The sequence below is a fragment of the Fundulus heteroclitus genome, unplaced genomic scaffold, assembly GCF_011125445.2.
Source record: "Fundulus heteroclitus isolate FHET01 unplaced genomic scaffold, MU-UCD_Fhet_4.1 scaffold_42, whole genome shotgun sequence".
NCBI classification, from domain to species: domain Eukaryota; kingdom Metazoa; phylum Chordata; class Actinopteri; order Cyprinodontiformes; family Fundulidae; genus Fundulus; species Fundulus heteroclitus.
In genome coordinates, this window is record NW_023396835.1 from 1,532,022 (window position 1) to 1,552,680 (window position 20,659).

General features: G+C 42.0%; 1 protein-coding gene across 2 annotated transcripts in view; it reads right to left on the reverse strand.

Moving 5' to 3' along the window:
• Positions 1–5,888: 5,888 nt before the first annotated feature.
• adcy8 (adenylate cyclase 8 (brain)) overlaps positions 5,889–20,659 on the reverse strand; it is a 139,120-nt gene continuing 124,349 nt past the window's right edge. For both annotated transcript variants that reach the window (XM_012850328.3, XM_036131225.1), the window contains 4 exons: positions 12,241–12,387; positions 10,442–10,534; positions 9,108–9,222; positions 5,889–8,100 (listed from right to left, as the gene is read on the reverse strand). In XM_012850328.3, coding sequence (XP_012705782.2) covers positions 7,601–8,100; positions 9,108–9,222; positions 10,442–10,534; positions 12,241–12,387 — 855 coding nt within the window. In that variant the 3' untranslated portion in view covers positions 5,889–7,600. The remainder of the gene's footprint in view (positions 8,101–9,107; positions 9,223–10,441; positions 10,535–12,240; positions 12,388–20,659) is intronic.

A 20,659-nucleotide genomic window follows, 5' to 3' on the forward strand; every position in this document is an offset into this window, starting at 1 on the left:
CTCAGACGCTGCCTTTGGTTTCCTGATTTATTCGTCACTGATGTCTCTGTTGGGAGCATCGATCCCAGGAGAGGCAGTAAAAACGAAGCTTTGTAGCTGTGACTGTGTTGGTGAGCGCGTCTGAACAAAGCATTTCCTCTGTGCTGCAAACAGGGAGAGAAAACAGGCTGAACAGGCTGCCAGCCACAGACTCATCAGCAGCATTTCTGATTTCTGCAAATCAGTCATTGAGTTACTGTGACTGGGTGTCTACTGCCGCCAAGTGGCTGGATTTATAAACTGCAGGACGCGTCTGATTAAACACCAAAAACTGACTTATCCAAAACGTTTTAGCAGTGCGTTTTTTTTTTTATTAAGTACGGAAAACTACTGAACTGTTTCTTAAGCTTTAACCGTTTTGTTAGCAAACAAATTAGATTTCATATGAATAACATTGGGCTCCACAGTGGCGCTGTTGCCTTGCAGCAAGAAGGTTCTGGGTTCGAGTTTGCATATTCTCCCTTGCATATTCTCGGAGTACCCGGAGAGAACCCACACATACACTGTGTATGTGTGGGTTCTCTCCGGGTACTCCGGCTTCCTCCCACAGTCCAAAAACATGAGTATTATGTTAACTGGCCTCTCTAAATTCTCCTTAGGTGTGATTGTATGTGAGAATGGTTGTTTGTCCTGTCTCTATGTGTTGCTCTATAATAGACTGGCGACAACAGCGCCCCTCAAGAACCTAAAAGGTATAGATGTGTTAGAAAATGAATAGATGAATAATATTCCCAGTGTGGATCCTTCTTCTTGTATCTTCTAACTCTCTCCAACATCACCTTTCTGGGCCAAATGCACATGGAAGGGGACAGTTTCCTGTCTGCTCGGTGCTGGGAGTAGATTCCAGTTTGCAGACTTCGTACCACTGCTCCTCAGAAGTGTATTAATCTGGCGAACTGAGCTTCTTGGCTGCAGGTCCAACGTTTCAGTGTTCTGTGCTTTGAAGCACTTCATCGTTTGGTGACACGGAGCTCCATATCCACGGATCATCACCAAACTGTCGCCTGGTCTTGGAAGACGCCCTTGCAGAACGTTTTGACCCAACTCTTTATTCCTGAAGGTGTTCTTGGCTTAGAGAGACCAGTGAACCGGACATTCATGTTTTTGGACCTTTGGGAGGAAGCCGGAGTACCAGGAGAGAGACCAGGCATGCACAGGGAGAACATGCAAACTCCATGCAGGATGGGATTAGATCTAAATACTTCTTACTGAAAAACAAGCGCAGAACCAACTGAGGACTTCGCCGTTTTAGACAGAATAAAGTAGAACTAGTTTTATTTCAGTAAATCAAATTTAAAAAAGTATTTTTTGTGTAAATGAAACCTGCTGCATTTAAACGGAATCTGCAAGTTTTGCAGAATGTCTGTTCATCAAACAGCCTATCCAGAGCTTTAAATGTATGAGTAGAATCTGCAGCAAAGAGCTTCAGAGTCAGAGGAGAAAATGAGTAAAACTGCTCAGATTACATGCAAACTGCCTCTACTCTCAGATCTTTACCTGCAGGCATCATGAGAACAAAAACAGCAACAGCGTATCTGAACTATCAGAGCGAAGGGTTTTATTCAACGTTCCCCATGTCCTCTCTCCTCTCTGTGTGGTCACTTCAAAGTACCGACGGAAATGAAATCAGGTCCGTTATGATACAAAAAGCTTTGTGATAAATGTTTGCAGATGACCATTAAAGACACTTTAAACTTAAAAAAATGACTTCAGGGTAAAAGCATCAAAATGTGCCAGAAATATTTATTTAATGTGGCTCCAAAGGTTTATTCCAGTTTTCTTTGGCTGTAATTGAGGATTTTTCCAAATGATTCTGCTGTTTTCTCCTTAAATTAAAATGTCCCATCTGAGTAAGACGCAGATTAGCTTTGATTTTAATGATGAAGGTGGAGGACGTGTTGACGCAGCTGGGAACTGAGATCCAGGTGAGGAAGGGCTTGTAGTGACCGATCATTACAAATCTCCAGCTCTCCGTGTTCCTCCCTCTCTGGGTGCTTCGTGTTTGGAGCAGAGCAGCGTATGGTGGGATCTGATGGGGAGAATCCAGGCAGGTCCACATGGATTCTTCTCGGTCCAAAACAATCCATCTAAAATCAAAACTCGTCTCCAGGCTCCTTCTCGTTGTGTTCGTTTGAAGCCAGGATTCATCAAAGCCTTCTTAATCTGACAAGGACATCAAATCCAACGTGTTTAACCTCCAGAACAATTTAAAACAAAACATGTTTTAGAAATATAGCTTCACCTGAAGTGAACCAGAGTTGCTGTTTTCAACACACTTTCAATACAACCAGAAAAAGCCTTATTTTTCTGGTTGGGGGGGGGGGGGTTGTATTTTTTTTGTTTTTTTTCCCCAGTGTCCTGTCTAGCAATGTGGCAATAAGAATTGATGCCTTAATACCAAATAGAGCTCGACAGATTTTACTTTCACAAGTGGAGCAAACAGCTTTCGCCATAATGCTCCGCTTGATTTGTGCGTGTGAATAGCTTTATTGTGATTCCTGCAGGGAGAATTTCAATTTATATGGACAATACAATGGGAGAGTAAAGGAAGAACAAGAAGAGAGAAAAAAAAGAAAGAGAAGAGGTGAAAGAAAGAAGAGATAAAGAGAATGGTAAAACGTCCTCTGTCTGCTCCATCACCTGGAAAGAGACACAAAAAGAACAGCAACACCAACAGACATAAAGCAACAGATACAATCGAGTAACACCTTGATACCATTGCTAAATGTATTATTATTTAAGCTGACATGTGTAATGTGATACCTTAAAAAAGAGAGTGAAAGAAAATAAATAAATAAATTATAGGCTTATGGGGGGGGGGGGGGGGGGGTTATATCTAATATTAATACTTTTAAGGGTTACTTGCCGTTTTTCAGGTCCAGATTTAAGCTTTTCCAGTGAGACAATTAAAGGGAAACTTCAGGCTGTGAGAAAATACTTTCCATTGCCGACCTGAGTGTGAATAAAGCCAGCCGCTGAATCGCACCATGGTGGCACGGTGAGGTCCGTCCTCCCGGACACGGTCCAGTTCAGCCTGGGACTCTGAGCGGTAAAGTGAGCGACTGTTTTTCACTGGAGACATTTTAATGACCAGGCCTGTTACAGCTAACCTGACGCCGCCAGATAGATTTGCTCCGCATATCCATCTGGAAACCTTCCGTTGAAGTAATTTTAGGAAGGGGGGAAAATACTGGTTAGCTGATTGGCCTATGTTGGTGATAGACGGGCCAAATGAACCAATCAGATCAACGAAGCATATGACATACTCATCAACATGCTTCGTCGTCGCTCTGTTACGAGCGACGACGAAAACACAACCACAAGCCAAGCTACTCTTGCTGCTGCAGGTAAAGGCTCGTTAGCTCAGCAAAGAAATACTCTGTAATTCCGATAAAACTTGCTCGATAGCCACGCTAACGCTAGTTTCATCGGCTGAAGCTGCCATGTTCTTTAGACTGAACTGTCGATCTTCCCGTTGCGTCACACCTCAACCCGCCTCAAAGCCAACGCTGATTGGACGTTCGTTTGGTGAACGGCTCCAAATTTTCTTTAACGGAAAGTAGCCAGACTGATCTGCGAGTGAAACCTTGAAACCTCGCGGGATCAGGATGGTCTCACGAGGCTATGTTACAGCAGCACTGAAGGACTCTCCACCAGAAGAAGGTAGAAACCTCCTGTTACTCTGAAGCGGTTCAAATTCAGTTTCCTCGTGTAAACGCTGCCATTTGGAAACAAATTTATCTCTTCTCCTCTCAGGAGCAACGGTGCACAACAGGCAAAATCAGGCAAACCCCTTTAAATGGCGACAGGGATGCTTGTCCACTGACTTTTCAGTGAATCCACATTATTTATAAAGCATAAAAGCTAAAAATCACTCCAGCGGGACGAGTCCCAATGGACTAGACTCCACCATCCAGAACCGGCCAGTAAAGAACCATTCCCCAGTTCCTGATAACCTGAAACACTTAGACTGGTTGAACACAAACAGGATGAGTCTACACACAAAAGAGAGAGAGAGAGAGAGCAGTTAAACTACAGATTTAGGAGCAATAAGCCACATTTCACCCCTCGGTGGTACTTGAGCGCTGCCTGTAGACCAAAACAAGACCTATGACAAGCTGCGCCTCTCTCTACCTTTACTCCAGTTGCTACCCCTCCCTTCATTTCCTCTCCCCTTCTCACCCCTCGCTTCCTGTGTGCATATTTGCAAAGGATATAAAACACAGCAAAAGGCTGGTGAAGATTTATCTAGTCATCCAGGTCATGGTCATTCCAAAAAAGTAAAAAAAAACAACAACAACTGGACTTTTTTCCAAAGTTTGAAGACGTTTCGCTTCCTATCCAGAAAGCTTTCTCAATTAAAAATGTCTGAAGTAGTGTGGAGTATCAAGCTTTATATTATTGCCCAACAGAGGCGTAGACCAGTTTCGGTTCAATTTGCAGGCCAACAACGACCTTAACGACTCCCATTACTAAGGGGGTGAATCTGTTTCGGTTCAATTTGCATGTTATCTTAGCCATTACAAGGCCTTTGTATGACAGTACTGTAAAGCTTGGTACTCCACATCACTCCAGACATTTTGAATTGAGAAAGCTTCCTGGATAGGAAGCGAAACGTCTTCAAACTTCAAAAAACTAGTCCAGTTGTTTTTTTGTTTTTTTTTTACTTTTTGGAAGGAAACACAGCAAACAGCCTCACCTTTGGGAGGAACATTTCTAAGTGAAGAAGTAACATTTAGATCTGCTGGGCGTTCTCTCCGCCATGTTGCTCCAACGCGGCGCTGCTCTGATGGTGGCATTTTAGGGCAGGGAGGGGCCGAGCCCTAAGTGGCAGCTGTTCACGTGCGCATGCAACACGTACACGCGCGGCCGGACCGGCTTTGTCAACATGAGGCTGAAGAACAACACAGAGAGAAGCGGTGTGACATTATGCCGCGGTCCGTGTGAAGTATTAGTTCTTCACAACAGAACGTGAATTTAGTTCTTTTTTAAAACAAAGATATTTTGCTCATTGCTCCTTTAATCAAACATTTGTGCTGTTTGTGAAAACACAAGCATGAGCATTTTCAGAGTTTATCCAGCATTAGGACCTCCTCAGAATAAGACGAGCGTAATGTATGGATCAGTCTCACCTGGACAGAACCACGGTACACTGATTAAAGACTCCTTAAACCATAGGTTGTTGATTGTAAACCTGTATTTAGGAATATAAAGAAAGACTCCTAATTAAGAGAACAAATCTAAAATCTCACCTGGTTCCCTCCTAATGAGGTCACACATGTTTATTAGCTCTATTAAAGTGAGCCGTGGTGAGGTTCATTGTGGGTCAGATGTTTAAATCTGTGAACCCAAAATAGACGCTTAGAATTCAATTTTGACTTTTACTGAAGCGTTTAGTTGTGTTTAAAGCTTTAATTTACCCTTTAAATCAGTTCACTACTGTTCAACAGTATTATAGCAAGAACAATAGAAAATGTAACAGAAATTTTCAAAATTTTATATATTTTTTGAGCTGATTTCTTTTTATTATTATTAAACCTGAAAAGGGCATATGATCTGCCCTGTATTCGTATAAGAAGTCTATGTCGCTCAGTTGTAAAAAATCATCTTTGTTTGGCTTTATTCTCAAAAGTCTGGCTGCTTCGGTGGAGGAATGTCTTCCTGTTCCGGTTCTGGTCCGGTTCTGGTCCAGTTGAATGTTTTCAGTTGTTTCAATGCAGAGAAAACCAATGGGAATAAAATATGAGCATAAAAAGGCACAGAGAGCAGAAAACAGACCCTTCAGGCTCCATTTATCTCAATAGTTTGGATGAAAAGAAGTGAAGGAACAAAACAACCAGACATGTTGCTTCTATAAAAATTAGACCCCTTTTTATTGTGTTCCAGATATAAAAGAAATACAAAAAAGAAACATTGACACGGGGCGAAGGTCTGGGAGGGTGGAGGAGTCAGGGCTTCAGGTGTGAATGGGTCTGAGGCAGGGTGAGATAAACGGGGAACGGACAGTCCCAGATGATCCGTCCAACAGAAGGTGAACAGAAGACGGAGGATGGAAATGGAGCGCGACGGCATCGTCCAGTCTTTCCATTTCTCCCCCCGTCCCTCAGCATCCCCAACACCCAGGCCTGCAACGAGGAGTTCCCCTACTGACCTGCTTCTGATGAAGAACAAACCTCATTGGCTGGGTTAAACCTAAGTGGGTGGAGCCTTCGTAGCACGGTTGGGTCAAACTTTTTAAAAAGGTGAAAACGTTTGAGTGACGCTCAGTTTTTCCACGACATTCATGATGTTGGGAACCCTTCAAAAGAAAAGTGGCGTTCTCCGAGACGTCCAGACTGCCCTTAGTTTGATTATTACAGATACCCTTAGTGAACCCAACTAAACAGGAGTTTACATTCATTTGATACATCTGAGAACATCGGATAAAGTCATGGGGGAAATAAAGTATCCATCACTGTCCATACAATCAAGACTAAAACGAAATAATCCCTAATTTCACGGCTTTGGAACCACGTCTGGACGCTAAAACCCTCAGAGGATATTTTCTGTCCGACCCTAACAGCTGTAGATCATGGAGGTTTTGCACAGTTATCAGCACTTGAATCAGCTTAGGTTCTGGACTTTGACTGTACGGGGGGCGCAAGGAGACCTTAGCCTTTTAGTATGATGAATACTGTTAAACTCCTCAAAAAGTACAAAACTTAATGTAACTGACGTTTATCTTTAATATTAATCGCTTGATATTATTTCTGCCAACTGAGGTTTGTAGCTGGTTAAATGTTGACTGCAGGTACGAGTCGGGCTAAAAGCCATTTATATTGCTGTTAATACTACATAGTGTAAAATGTGTGGCGATGTTGAAACATTCTAGCTGTTAGAAATCATTGTTTTATTTTATAAAGGAACCCATATGTATTTTTTTTAATCAAATTTAACCCATAGATATGGTATAAATTTTAGAAAGGGATTCTGGGTAATCTTCAGAAGGACAGTTGGAATGCATTAAAACAGAAAATGATCATTTCTTGCTGGGATGGGGGGCTGAAAATGTTTCTAATCATTCCCAGACTGATGGTCTCCCACCTCATTGCTGATGTCTTTCCAACCTGGCATTGGGTTAAATCGTGCCTGTAAACTCCAGACCTACAGGCTGCCGTAGTTCTGGCTATTACTGACCTACTCACACTGATGGTGATCAGTAAACGTACGCGTGTGAGAAGCAGCAGCTGGCAGCTTCCTCCCATGAAAGCATTGACTCTGATGGAAACTTTCTTTTCCTCCATGACTCTGAAAAGCCCTAGATGACGTGGGCTGATCTAAGCAAATAGATCAGCCATGAAAAACAATGTTAAACAATGTTAAATGTCGTGTCACTGGTAACGGGGATCTTCCTCACTGCTTCCATGACTGGGAAAATCCGTCAGTATCCGGATTGTTGAGCAAAAACGTCCCTGTGATGCTTCACCCACCGAGGTTTACCTCAACCACAGACCAGATTTCTGCCCTCTGAGCAGTTCTGCCTCCGAGGAATCGTTCTGGACCCCAAACTGCGCTCCGCGCTTCAGGACAGGTCCGTCTTATCAGGCGCTTCCACGTGATGGGCCCCGCCCACCTCGGCCCCGCCGGCCGCCAACAACGTCCTTCGGTTGTAGTGGTGGTGGCCCTTCATGATGCCAGAGTTGTTGTTCTCGTTGAGAATCTGCTTCTGCTTCTGCCGGTTGAGCGACTGCACCAGGCCCAGCACCACGGCCGCCAGCGAGTACTGGCCGGTGATCTTGCGCGGCTGCAGGATGAGCGGGTTGGGCTGCACCCGGCCCAGCAGGAAGTGAGTCCGGATTTTGCCCTCCTGCTCGCTGATGCCCTTCACGTAGATCTCGCCGCGGTACTCGAAGGCGAAGCCGCGCTCCTTCAGGATCAGGTAGGTCTCCTCGGGGACCTGGATCTTCCCGCTCACGCCGGTGCTGTCCATGCGGCTGGCCAGGTTCACCGTCTTCCCCCAGATGTCGTACTGCGGCTTCTTGGCGCCGATCACCCCTGCCACCACGGAGCCGTGAGCCATTCCTGAGAGAGAAACCGTCAGCTCAGTCTGGGGACACTTTACAGATCTCTTAAAGTTTGCTCTGCGCCCAGGAGGAACGGAGCCAATATGGAAACGCTACAGATTCCTTTAATTCAAAGTAAATCCCAGTTACACATGTCTGATAAGGTTCTATGAAAGGCATTTATCAGTGCTTCTCACGTGACGCATAGAAAACACGACATGTGGTGAATCCAAAAGAAATTTGACATTTCTAAGTAATCTGTATTAAACAGATGAGTTGATCTGGGTTTAATTTGATTATCTTTAGATTATTCTCAAGTTCTAACTTTCCTCCAAGAAGAATTACTCTAAATGTCGGTAACTGTGGCTCAGTGGGGCATAGTAATTGTCTTGTAATCTGAAAGTTGTAGGTTCAATTACAGTTTGCCCATGTCACATGTTGAGATCACTGCAAAAACAGATCTAAAAAGTCAAATGTGTGTGTGTTTTTTGTCCTAGATTTGAGCAGGTAAATAATCTTATCTGCTAACAGAATGAGTATTTTGACCCCTAAAATAAGTTAATTAGACATCCTGCACTTGAAATAAGATGATGAAGAAGTGTTGCTCCGATTTTAAGTGCAAAAATCTTATTCCATTGGCAAATCATCTTATTTACCTGCTCAAATCAAAAACAGATGCTCTCATTTTAAGAAAATATTACTTATTTTTAGTTCCGTTTTTGCAGTGATGCCCCTGGGCAAAGATCTTAACTCCAGGTTGCCCACTGATGTGTGAATGCGTCTGTTAGGGAGCTCCATGACGGCTACAGTGTGAAGCAATCTAAGTGGTCGGTATGTCTAGAAAAGCTTAATATGCATTCAGTCCATTTACCATAGAAAAAAGGATCCCATCAGTATTTTCAGATAAGGCAGTAATAAGGTCATTTTACCAACCAAAGGATAACTTCCCCATACTTCCCAGATGACACAGTGGGTAATACAGTGGTTTAAGTTTAACGAAGAAGTCTTCCGACACGAAGCGCTCACCGATCCTGAGCTCGAAGTTGTTGAACGAGTGTTTGTTGATCTCCTGGATGCTCTCGTTCAGCGCGATGGCGAAGTCGGCCAGCGCACACAGGTGACCCCATTTGTCTTCACATTGCTGCGGGAGTCAGAGAAGTCTCAGCTTAAGCACACAGACATCAAAGCTTTCTGCATCAGTCAGATGAGCTGTTCCAGTGTCTACAGTTTAAATATCCGGTGTTAGTGTTGGTTTAAACTGCAGCGATCCTTAACGTGTTTATTTAAGTTGCATATATTTATGTGATGGTGTGCATTTAAAATGTCCACATGAAGTCCTCCCCAGCTATTTACCTTGATCATGTCTGTTTGGCTGGACCAGGGACCCATTGAGCAATAAAGGATGTGAAACCCAATGGGAGGAATCTCTGGTCAATTTGAACTTCTTCAGCGTAAAACAACATTGGGTTAGATTTTACTCATTCAGCAGATTTAAGTTTGGAGTCCCACAGGGTTTATTACTTGAACAGATTTTTTGATCTATTAAATTGATAAATATGTATAGAAATGAATAATTATAACAATGACTTACAATAAAACAGCTTCAATATCCAAAATGGAGTAGGAAGACAAAGATAAAATGCCAGAGGCCTTTTCAAATAAAACTTTTCCTGATCAGCTGTTGTATTTACACATATCAGCACATTGTAAGTTCAAGTGAGACAGCAGTTGTTGTTTTTAGAATGAAACAATTTTTTTTGTTTCTAGCTTCCCGTCAGGTATCTTAGTAAAAAGATCTCAGACGAGGACATAATGTGATGTGTATATATATATATATATATATATATATATATATATATATATATATATATATATATATATATATATATATATATATATATATATATATATATATATATATATATAGGTACATACATGTTATTGCCTGGAGATTAGTGTGTACTTTGCGAGTATATACAGGGTACTTTCCCTGAATTTATGATTCACTGCTTATAACTTACAGAGTAAAAACCAATAGAGTACTTAAACCAAGTTTACAGGAGCTTTTCTGGGACTTCGAAGTCTAGTCTAAGAAAATAACTAACATGTATAATTTAGTTGATAGCAGAGTAGCAGCTTAGTACTTCACAAGTTCAAGGAAATTGCATCAGTTTCAGTAAAAGTGCTTCAAGTTGCCAAATAAAAGAAAGAAAATTTACGCCTGACTTAGACAAAGCAGTTTGGACATGTTTAAACAGAACCAGCCTTAATAACTGCAGTGCCCAGGGAAAAATGAAAGCATTTTAATGGTGAGATAATCAAAAGGTTGCTCAGTTTTAATGGTTCCTGCGGTTCCTTACCTGTTTTTCAGGAGACAGACCAGAGACGGCCATGTAGGTGCTACCGATCGTCTTGATCTTCTCAATGTCCTGGAAACGCTCCTCGCCGAGCAGCTGTAAGAAGAAACAACGTTTAAATAAACCAAAAACTTAATCAGCGGTACAAAAAATATAACACATTACTGCTTATTTGGGACCTTTTAGTCCAACAAAAACAAACAAAAAAAAAACTGTTAAGCTCTGGTGTTTCCTAAGAAAACATAAAGAAGAAGACGCCTAACTGAAAGTAAAGTTGTCTTATTTGAACTGGAATCTAACGGCTGTAAAGAGAAAAACTGATTTGTGCACAGAGAATCCATGCTGGAGATGTCCGTCACAGGAACGCCGGTCGTTTCACTCGTCTAACAACAACCAGAGGTTCTCTCAGCCGTTTGCTTGGAGCACAGCTTCTGTCTGGGTTTGAAGGCGAGTCCTGAAGCTTCTCCTTTAGGTGGTTTCTGCTCGCCCTGGAGGACGACTCAACGACTTTGTTGACAAAGTCAAACAGGAAGCCATGTTTCTTTTAATCAGAAGGAAACTGGACTTTTGGCAGATTTGCAGCGTCACAAACATGATGAATACCTTCCTGCACTCTTTAACATGACAATACCACAATATTCTAAATGTCACTGTTAACTTATCTAAGCCTGATCCATCCATCCATCCATCCATCCATCTATCCATCCATCCATCCATCATCCATCCATCCGTCCGTCCGTCCATCCATCCATCCATCCATCCATCCATCCATCCATCCATCCATCCATCATCCATCCATCCATTCATCAACCATCCATCAACCATCCATCCATCCATCCGTCCGTCCATCCATCCATCATCTGTCTATCATCCGTCCATCAACCATCCATCCATCCATCACCCATCAACCATCCATCCATCCGTCCATCCATCCATCCATCCATCCATCCATCCGTCCATCCATCCATCCATCCATCCATCCATCCATCCATCCATCATCCGTCCATCCATCCATCCATCATCCTTTCATCCATCCATCATCCTTTCATCCATCCATCCATCTATTTATATCCATCCATCCATCTATTTATATCCATCCATCCATCCACCCATTCATCCATCCATCCATCTATTTATATCCATCCATCCATCCATCCATCCATTTATATCCATCCATCCATCTATTTATATCCATCCATCCATCCACCCATTCATCCATCCATTCATCCATCCATCCATTCATCCATCCATCCATCTTTCATCCATCCATCCATCTATTTATATCCATCCATCCATCCATCCATTTATATCCATCCATCCATCTATTTATATCCATCCATCCATCCACCCATTCATCCATCCATTCATCCATCCATTCATCCATCCATCCATCCATCCATCCATCCATCCATCCATCCATCCATCCATCCGTCCGTCCGTCCGTCCATCCGTCCGTCCATCATCATCATCATCAGCGAGAACAGCTTCATCCTGAAACAGCAAAGTAATTTTTTATCCTCAGACGGCTTTTAAGATGAGACAAACGGGCAAACACTGATGAGCTTAGGAAAGTTTTTGTCTCAGCCGTGTGCACATTGTTGATGAGTAAAGTATTAATTCCTGCTATTTAGTAAAACATCAGCGCACGCCTTACTGTTCAGGAGAGGAGGCCAGAGTCAAACTGCTAAAAGGTCTAAGAGCAGCTTTGGTCTACGTGACTTCTTTGCTAAACTCTTTCAGCGTGGGCAGAGCGGACGTTGAAGCCTCTTGTCAGCGGGTGCTGTTCAGGGTTTGGAACTCACCTCGTCAAAGTCGGCGATGATTTCGTTGAGGAGCCGCAGGCACTCCACTCCCTGGTTGTTCATCTCGGTCTGGGAGTAGAAGTCGGCGAAGCCCGGGATGGAGGCGAACATCACACCCACAGAGTCGTAGGACTGGGAGTACAGCTCCTGCAACAGACGGCCGACACAGACAGAACGTTATGCTCAGGATGTCAGTCCCTTTGGTGCTCGTTAGATGTTTTCAGGAAATAAGGAGTGGATCTGCTCAGGATATCAGGATTATTGCTCCGTGACGGGGATACTTTGACCAACGCACACACTATTCTGCAACTCTAAGTGTTTATTAGTGATGGGTCGATGAGGCGTCATGAAGCGTTTCGACACATTGCCAAACTGTATTGATACTGTGCCGATACTGTGTCATTGAATACTGACACCTGCTGGACCTTAAAAATCCCTAAAGGCAACCTGGTTGACAGAGTTAACTGACACTGATCTGATGACCAAGTATACACAATAATACAATTTAAATCATTGTATGTTGCATTGTATTATTTTATATTTTCATCTGAATTAAACATATATTTGATTTTTTTTAGATACAGTCAATAAATAATGTGAACGAGGATGCTTGTGGACTGGCTTTTTTATTTATTTATTTTTTACAAATTATTTGCTGCCATGTCCTTTCAATGCCCATGCTCACGTTCAATGGTTGATCGGACGCTGTGTTTAGTTACCTGACTGATATCATCTGTTCTGAAATCGGAAATGCTGGGTGTGACAAAGGGAGGAAGAACTACTCAAAGTAGCAGCTTTCTAATCAGTGTAGATCAGCCGTTTTTTCTGAAACGACGCACAGAACAAAGACGCACAGCGCAACCCGCCCAACCAAAAAAGCGTTGCAGAACCCATCCATCAGTGGTGCGCTCCGATCAGCACCTGGCGCTCACAGAGCGAGACTGTGGTACACCATCACACCAGAGTGCAAAATGGTTAAAAATTAAATATTATTAACCGTTATTTTGTTTACAGTTCAGCTTGGATTTTATTTACTGCGCAGCATAGCTTTGCTGTGCGCGCTGCTTTGCGCGAATGCACACGCGTGCAGCTTCGAGGGAACAGAAACAGTTTGGCGCGTCAGTCAGTTCGAAACAGTTCCTGTATCGGTCACGTGACTTCCCTGTGTCGATAAGCGCATCGACACAGGTTTTGCTCTATGAGCTCAACACATGCGCCGACGTGTTGCCGGACCCATCACTAGTGTTCACCAAAGTCTTAAAGCTTTCTTATGGTGCCACCACCAGAGGGAGATAGAGCAGCCAAACATTTTTCCTAAGTAAGAGCAGCTCTACTGCAACATAGTTTTACTCAAGTAAAAGGTAGTCAGCCAAGACATTGTTCACGTAAGAGTAAAAAGTATTCAGTAAGAAGGCTACCCAAGTACTGAGTAACTAATCATAACAGCTGATGATTTATTATTCAAAAATGATGTAACAGGACAGACATAAATATAAGGTTATGTGCATATTCTTATATATTAAAGACAAAGGAAACACTTTTATAAATTATTTTTTTCAACATTTAACTTGAAAGCAATACTTACAGCAGTTAAATTATATAAAGTATGTTAGAACAGTGCAACGTACTTTCAGTAACAATATATACTGTTTACTGTACGTTCATCTGACCTCCAAATGGCTCAATGAGCTCAGCAGGCAGAAAATAACATTAAAATAACAAAGCTGGTGTACAACTAAGTCTCATTTTAACCTAAATCTAGGTTTTTGTCTCTGTGGTGCATTTTTGGCTAAAACAAGTTTGTTCTTTATTAATGAAGTTACTCAGAGTAGACAGGCATTTTACTCAGGTAAGAGTAAAAAGGACAGCCCAGTAAAACTACTCCTAAAAGTACAATTTGCTCAAAACGTTACTCAAGTAAATGTAACTAGGGACTAGCTCTGCCCACCACCGCATTTCAGCAAGTCTGAGGTCTGGACTTTGACTGGGCCATTTTAATTCATTGATGTCTTTCTATTTCAGCAGTTCTGTTGTAGCTCTGCAGTTGTTTTAGGGTCGCTGTCATGATGCTGAATCAGATGGCCTCACTATGAATACCAGACGACAGACTCAATGATAACAGGACGCTCACGTCTGCTGAGGCCAAACATGAGGCGTTTGTGCTGAAACGCTGTGTGTACGTACGCAGACATGAAAACGCGGACTACTGCAAGGTGTCGAGGTCATAAAGTTGTGAAACAGCTTTGGTTTTCTCTACATAACGTCTCCAGGTTGATTTCTCTTTTCTATCGTTCTAGAAGCCATCACAAACATGATGTTTGCCGCCATATTCAACCCTCTACCTTTTAAAAAAAGGCGATACTTCATTACTTTTCTAATTTCCCCATCCTGAAATTTACCACGGAACCTTTAAGCTGCACTCCCTTCAGTCTTCCTGGTGACAAAGGAAGATAATCCTCAAAAATCACACGGAAGCTGAGAAGCAACAGCAGGAAGAGTGCAATGCACCGTTTCCTCCACCGGGGGGCAATGTTTGCTCATCACAAAAGCAGCAAAGCGGCTCTGCAGACACGCAGCAGCATGTCCTCACATCCCAAATGTCACATTCAGTAAATCATCATGTCATTATGGCGGTTTTGTAATAATAGGGTGATAAACATAGCGTCCAGCTACAGTTCAACATTTCAAGTTAATAATTCAAGAGAAGCTCCGTCTGTCTGCAGGCTGCTCCGACGCGTAATATGATTACACACTTGTGAAAAATAGGCCCCTGACCTGAATGAAGGATCCTCGGTGACGTTATGCACGCCTAATGAGCTCAGTCAAATGTCCACACTTCACAGGGACACCTGCTTACAGCTGCGCTAATTTCATCTCTTGGTCTTCTGCTGCGTTGCTCCAGGAGCGCGTCAGTCGGCGTTTTAAGGTTCATTTGGGGTTCAACTCCTGCAACTCAGGCTCTTGGATTCTTTTGTAGAAAGAGTCGTGCATATCAGAGGTAAGTCGGTGAGACAAACCGAACAAATGTTTGCAAAGCCCTCCATGTGCTCTGCACCATCCCCACATTTCTCCTCTCCTGAGTGAAAAATTGGGAATTCTAGTTAGAAGTAATGACCAAATTATATAAAGTTGGTCTTTTATGCCATCGTTAGCATCTTATATGTGATGGTAAAGGCAGTTAGCATAGCTAGCACCATGGATAGCGATCGCTACACACGTCCCAGAGGCACATCTGTCACAAATAAAACCCCTGAGGCGCAGTCTGACTTATATTTCACATAACTGTGTTGTTAGTTGTCACATAATGGAGGGGACAGTTACTGGGGGCACATAGTTTTATGTTTACCTCACGGTCAAGCACAAGACCGGGACATCATCAATAACTTTACAAAGGAAGCAGCTATGAGTCCTTAAATGACCAGTCAGCATAATTCAGCTTGTCTCGTGGAGTAACAAGCAGATGCAGCCTCCTGAAACATGAACCTGACCCAGAATTGGTTCTGTAGTAACGATGCAGCACAGATGGAGCAGCCCAGTGGTTCTGAACATGTTTACGCCAAATTCACGTGTAGTCATAAAGCAAAAGTCTTAAACGGGGGTTCTCCAGGGATAAACTGGACTTGGATTCTTGTCATCATTTGAAATAAAGTTTCCAGGAAAGTGTTCATCATTCATGAAACTATTAAATCAGCAGTTGGAGGTGGGCGGAGCCGTTTCCAACCATCCAGAAATACCCTGACTCCTCATCCACTCATGGCCAGAGCTTTGCCCAAAGTAATGTTATTCTTAACTTTGAGCTTTCTTTACTCCAGTCACATCTTCCACACCGAAGAGAGTTGTGGTTAGCTGTTAGACCTGTCAATGCTTATGAATGTTGTGTTCACTGACTGGAGGAGTTTTTAACTTTGAGCCTGCTCAGGACACTGACGACCAAACTAAAAATCCACTGATTTGGGCTCACCATCCAGTTTCTCTGTCCCTCTATTTCAGTTCTACCGTACTACAAGCGCACTCAAAAATCTTAAATTTTGCTCATAAAATAACAGGGCATCTTACAATACGGTGCACCTTATATATAATTAAAGTTGTGCTTACTGACCGATTTTATGTGGTACAATGCGCTCAAAAATCTGTTAAAATGTATAAGTATGACTTTGGTTAGCAACGAAGCCGTTCCACCCAATGGATATTAGGAGCATTACGGTACAATGTGTCTCTACCTCATAGGACCCCTGAGCTGTCTACCAGACTGCCTGACTGTAATGTCTAAACTAGAAGTGCATTCATGTAAGGCAGCCAGGAGTACGCGCTAGCAACAATAAAGCTAGTAAGTTAATTCAGTATAAAAATTACGTTTATTTTGGCCTTATGTTAGAAACAAGGCAGTGGAGTTCAGCTACTCATGACAGAGACGGATAGAGAGCTGTGGATGTAGAAGAATATTTAATGCGCCTCATAATCAGGTGCCCCTTATGATTAAAAAAATACAGTACTTCTTTAGCTGGATCTAAACTCGAAAATAACACCCAGTCTGATAAACAGAAAACAGGATATTGTTGCCAACAAGTGGAACCCCAAGGAGCTGAAAGCTAAAACAGTAACACACAGAAGATGATCCGCTGGAGGGTCGAGTCCTGTCATCTCCTGAGTCTCTGTTGGACTTTTTCCTGTTTCTTAGTGACTTTTTAAAATCCTCATACGTATTATTTTGTATTTCAGTTGATCACTTTCCTCCTTTGCTGTTATGATCAGGTACTGGAAAGGAAATGGGTGAAAAATCAACCAATGACCTACAGAAAATCTTAAGAATGATTGATCAAAACCACTTTCAAAAGCTACCAGAAACAAAGAATAGCTACTTGGAAGCAAAGGAGAAAAAAAAAGTTTAATATTTTAGGACATCAGAACCCTCCCCTAACTTAGATTCAAGTGTTGTAAACTTGTTGCAACAGCCTGTATAACAATAGAATAAGTGAGCAATCAGTATTTAGTCTGAACATGCTGCTCAGTTGCCCTTAAGTAGAGCAGAAGCTTCAATCCCAGACGTCCTCCGAACGTCTTGGTGGGTCTGTATGCACAGCCTGGCGCTGTGGAGCCTAAATCACAGGACAATGAACAGCCTGATTAATATTGCAACGACTGATTAGGACCCAAAGTGTAATCTGATGGATGCATTTTTAATCATGTTATTTATATCGCTGAACGGGGATCTGAAAAGATCAGCTCTCCTCCTCTGACATCCATAATTCAGCAGATGCTCGACCTTTGTTTGGGGAGGAGGCCGGCCGAGGACAAGTAAGCAACTCCACCTTCCTCCCTGCCAAAAATCACTCAGCACAGAGTTTATCATGGAAAATAATGAAGCGCTTGGATCTGGAGATTAACTGGGGACATTGTTTTCTCATCTGAAGGTGCAGAAAAGCTTCAGCATCCCCACTTTGCTGATGGAGCTTTGCCCGAAAGTGCTCATCCCAACTACTGGCAGCTCGTTAAAGGGAAACTGTTCAAATGAGATGCCTTAGTTTAATTATTCTCACAAGTCCTATTAATAACGGTTATTTTTTGTTCCAGGAAGAAACGTAGCTGTAGATTTGCTGGTCATTAGGTTCTCAAAGCATATTCTATAATTACCTGAAGCCCTGCTGGAAAAGTCCCACATTAATAGTATTTAAAGTGAAACACAACAACAAAATTGTTGTCTGAAAGTAAGCTCTGATAATTCCCCTCTGGCCAATGGGGAAGCACTTTGCACCATTTCAAAATGTTGGAGCAGTCACAGCTAGTGAGTCCTGGATTTTCTCTTAGCTCAGAGGTTTCCTCTGTGCTTTAGGTGTGTTGACTGAGAAGCTCATGGGAGAGGGTTGATTTGGTGTCTGGTTGACCTGATTTCTGATTGGGTTACATTTCTGATTTCTGCTCTACTAAAAAAACTCATGGATGACCTATTTCTCAACCTTCTGGTTTAGGCCACCAGATTTTTGTGTTTCAATCAGTTTAAGATGCTACGCTCTTTTACAGAAAGTGGCCGTGGATGTTGGAAAAAGTAAAAGGCCCAGATCCAAAAGTTTCCGGCACAACTTCACCAACTTCCAAGGTGCACGAAGAGGATAAATGAACTGGAAGAGGAAAGCTTCAGCAACACTTCAAGGTTCAGGATCAGACTTTAATAACAGACCAACACGTTTCAGCTTCTGGCCTCCAGGGTCCTTATAAATCACATCATTTATCTTTAAATGAGAAGTACGATGCAGAAAAAAGTTCACATAAACCAGTCACTTATTGACGCATACATAAACTGACCAATCAGCATACAGGGGGATGGAACCTGCTGACTGGTTAAAGTAGAGCCCAATTAGGCTTTTGCTGAAAACACGTCAGTTTTAAATGGGGTATATAATGCCACACTTGCAACAATATTCACTCCCACAAAAATACAAACAAATAAGATCCATGCACTGCAACCACAAAAACACACTAAAAGTGATAGTGTTGTGGCCCAGCTTTGGCATCTCTAAAAATCCACAAGGGCCACAGATGCACCTTGGACGAATAATTTATGCAGGCAAAAAAAGTAAATTTTCCAGGTGAAGTCGTTTAGTTTGTGGTTTATTTCTCTTTTGCAAGCAAGTAAACATAAATTGACAAACATTTTACTCCCTGCTTCTCTTGCGCTGGTAAAAAAAACTATACGCCCACCCAGATGCATGCTGGTCCTACCACTGACAGCCTATTTATAAACTTAACCTACCCGAATTGGTCATAACTAACCAACAAGCAAAAAAACAACTAGATAACCAAAACATAATCTCAAAACAAATATCAAACAATAAAGTAAAATAAACAACCTTAACTAGATTATCCACAAAAAATACAAATTTAATTAATAACAAAAAAAAATGGCTCCTACAAATAGTATTGTGATCAAAAGTTTTAACTGGAAAGTAAAAGTAAAGTTAAAGTAAAAGGCCCCCAGCATCACGCGTCTACAGCCGTGACTAAAGGTGAGCATAAAAATCTTTTCCCACAAACAACCACAATCAGGTTGTTTGTTGAAGGCTAACTCAGCAAATCCACGCGTTTACGTTTGAGATGGTAGGATAGAGAAGGTGTTTTCCTGCCATCATGACAGTTGTCATTATATAACAAGTCCTACGGGAAAGTTTACAGCGATTATCTACCAGCAAGTTCCGATTTTTCAACCTTCCTCATCAACCTAAGCATGAAGATCTATAGTGGCTGCTAGCTGAAGACAGATTGTTGTTTTCATTGATTATCTTTACAGGAAACAAAATGGCCAACTGTTTAGTTCAGGGAGCTCTTTATCAGTATAGATAACCCATTGAATGCTATAAAAAATGTTTACAGGCATGAAAAAGTGGAATACACAAAAAAAATATTTCAAGCTCACTACCAAGATCAATCAATTTAAATTATTCATAAAACTGTCTATTAAAATAATTAGATCTGAGATGTGTGCATATAGGTATTTATACATGCTTATGTATGCATATATGTATGTGTGTATGTACTTTTGTTTAAAGGAAATGTCACAGCTTTTTTATATGTAGCAACGATAAACAACCATAACTGCTATGATCAGCTTGTTTGTGCTCGTCTTAATTTTATTCTTTTTCTTTGCTCTTTTTTAGTGTAAATTTTCATTTCATTGTATTCTTGGAGCTTGCTAAATGCTGTATTCTGTTTTAATGCAGTTCCTGCCGTAGAATTCTGTTTTAAAAGCTCTTGTTTCCAGATGGTCGTCTAGGCCCTCCTCCTTTGACTGGAGCCTCTGTGGATCAACTGTGTTGATCCCCAGCTTCTCCAGAGCTGATGTCATTCACCATAACTCATTTCTCAAACCCTCCCTTGTTTGGACCGGTCAGTTTAGACGCTCACTGTGACATGTGGAGATTGTAGACATTTAAAACTCCGTAGCAGCAGCAGCACTCATAAAGCTCATCCGGTCGCTGCGCTCTCCGTGCATCCTTGTGTGTAAAAGTCAGCTTTGGGTGTTAAACGTTCATTTTCACCAGGAGAAATGTGTGAAGCTTCTGGGAAGACCCGAATAGCAACAGATGAAGCGGTGGAGCTTGTCAGCAAAGTTTTGGAGAGTATCTAGACATAAACAAACAACCGGTCTAGGATAGTCATTTTTTATTATATTGCATTCACAATTTTGTTTCTCATGGCTCCCTTGATTTCCAGCTAGAATCTCCTTGCATCAGCCTGCAGCTGCATGTCGAAGAAAGAAACATGAAAACAAGAGCAAAGAAAAAAGGTCAATCTGTGTCTGTTCCAACTTCATTAACTAAAAACTTCTTCTTAGCTTAAAAATGTAAAGCGTTACATTCACAGCAGCTAGCGGGGATCTGTGTTAATAAACTAAACTAAAGCTGCTGACTGCCTGAGGTGGGAAGAG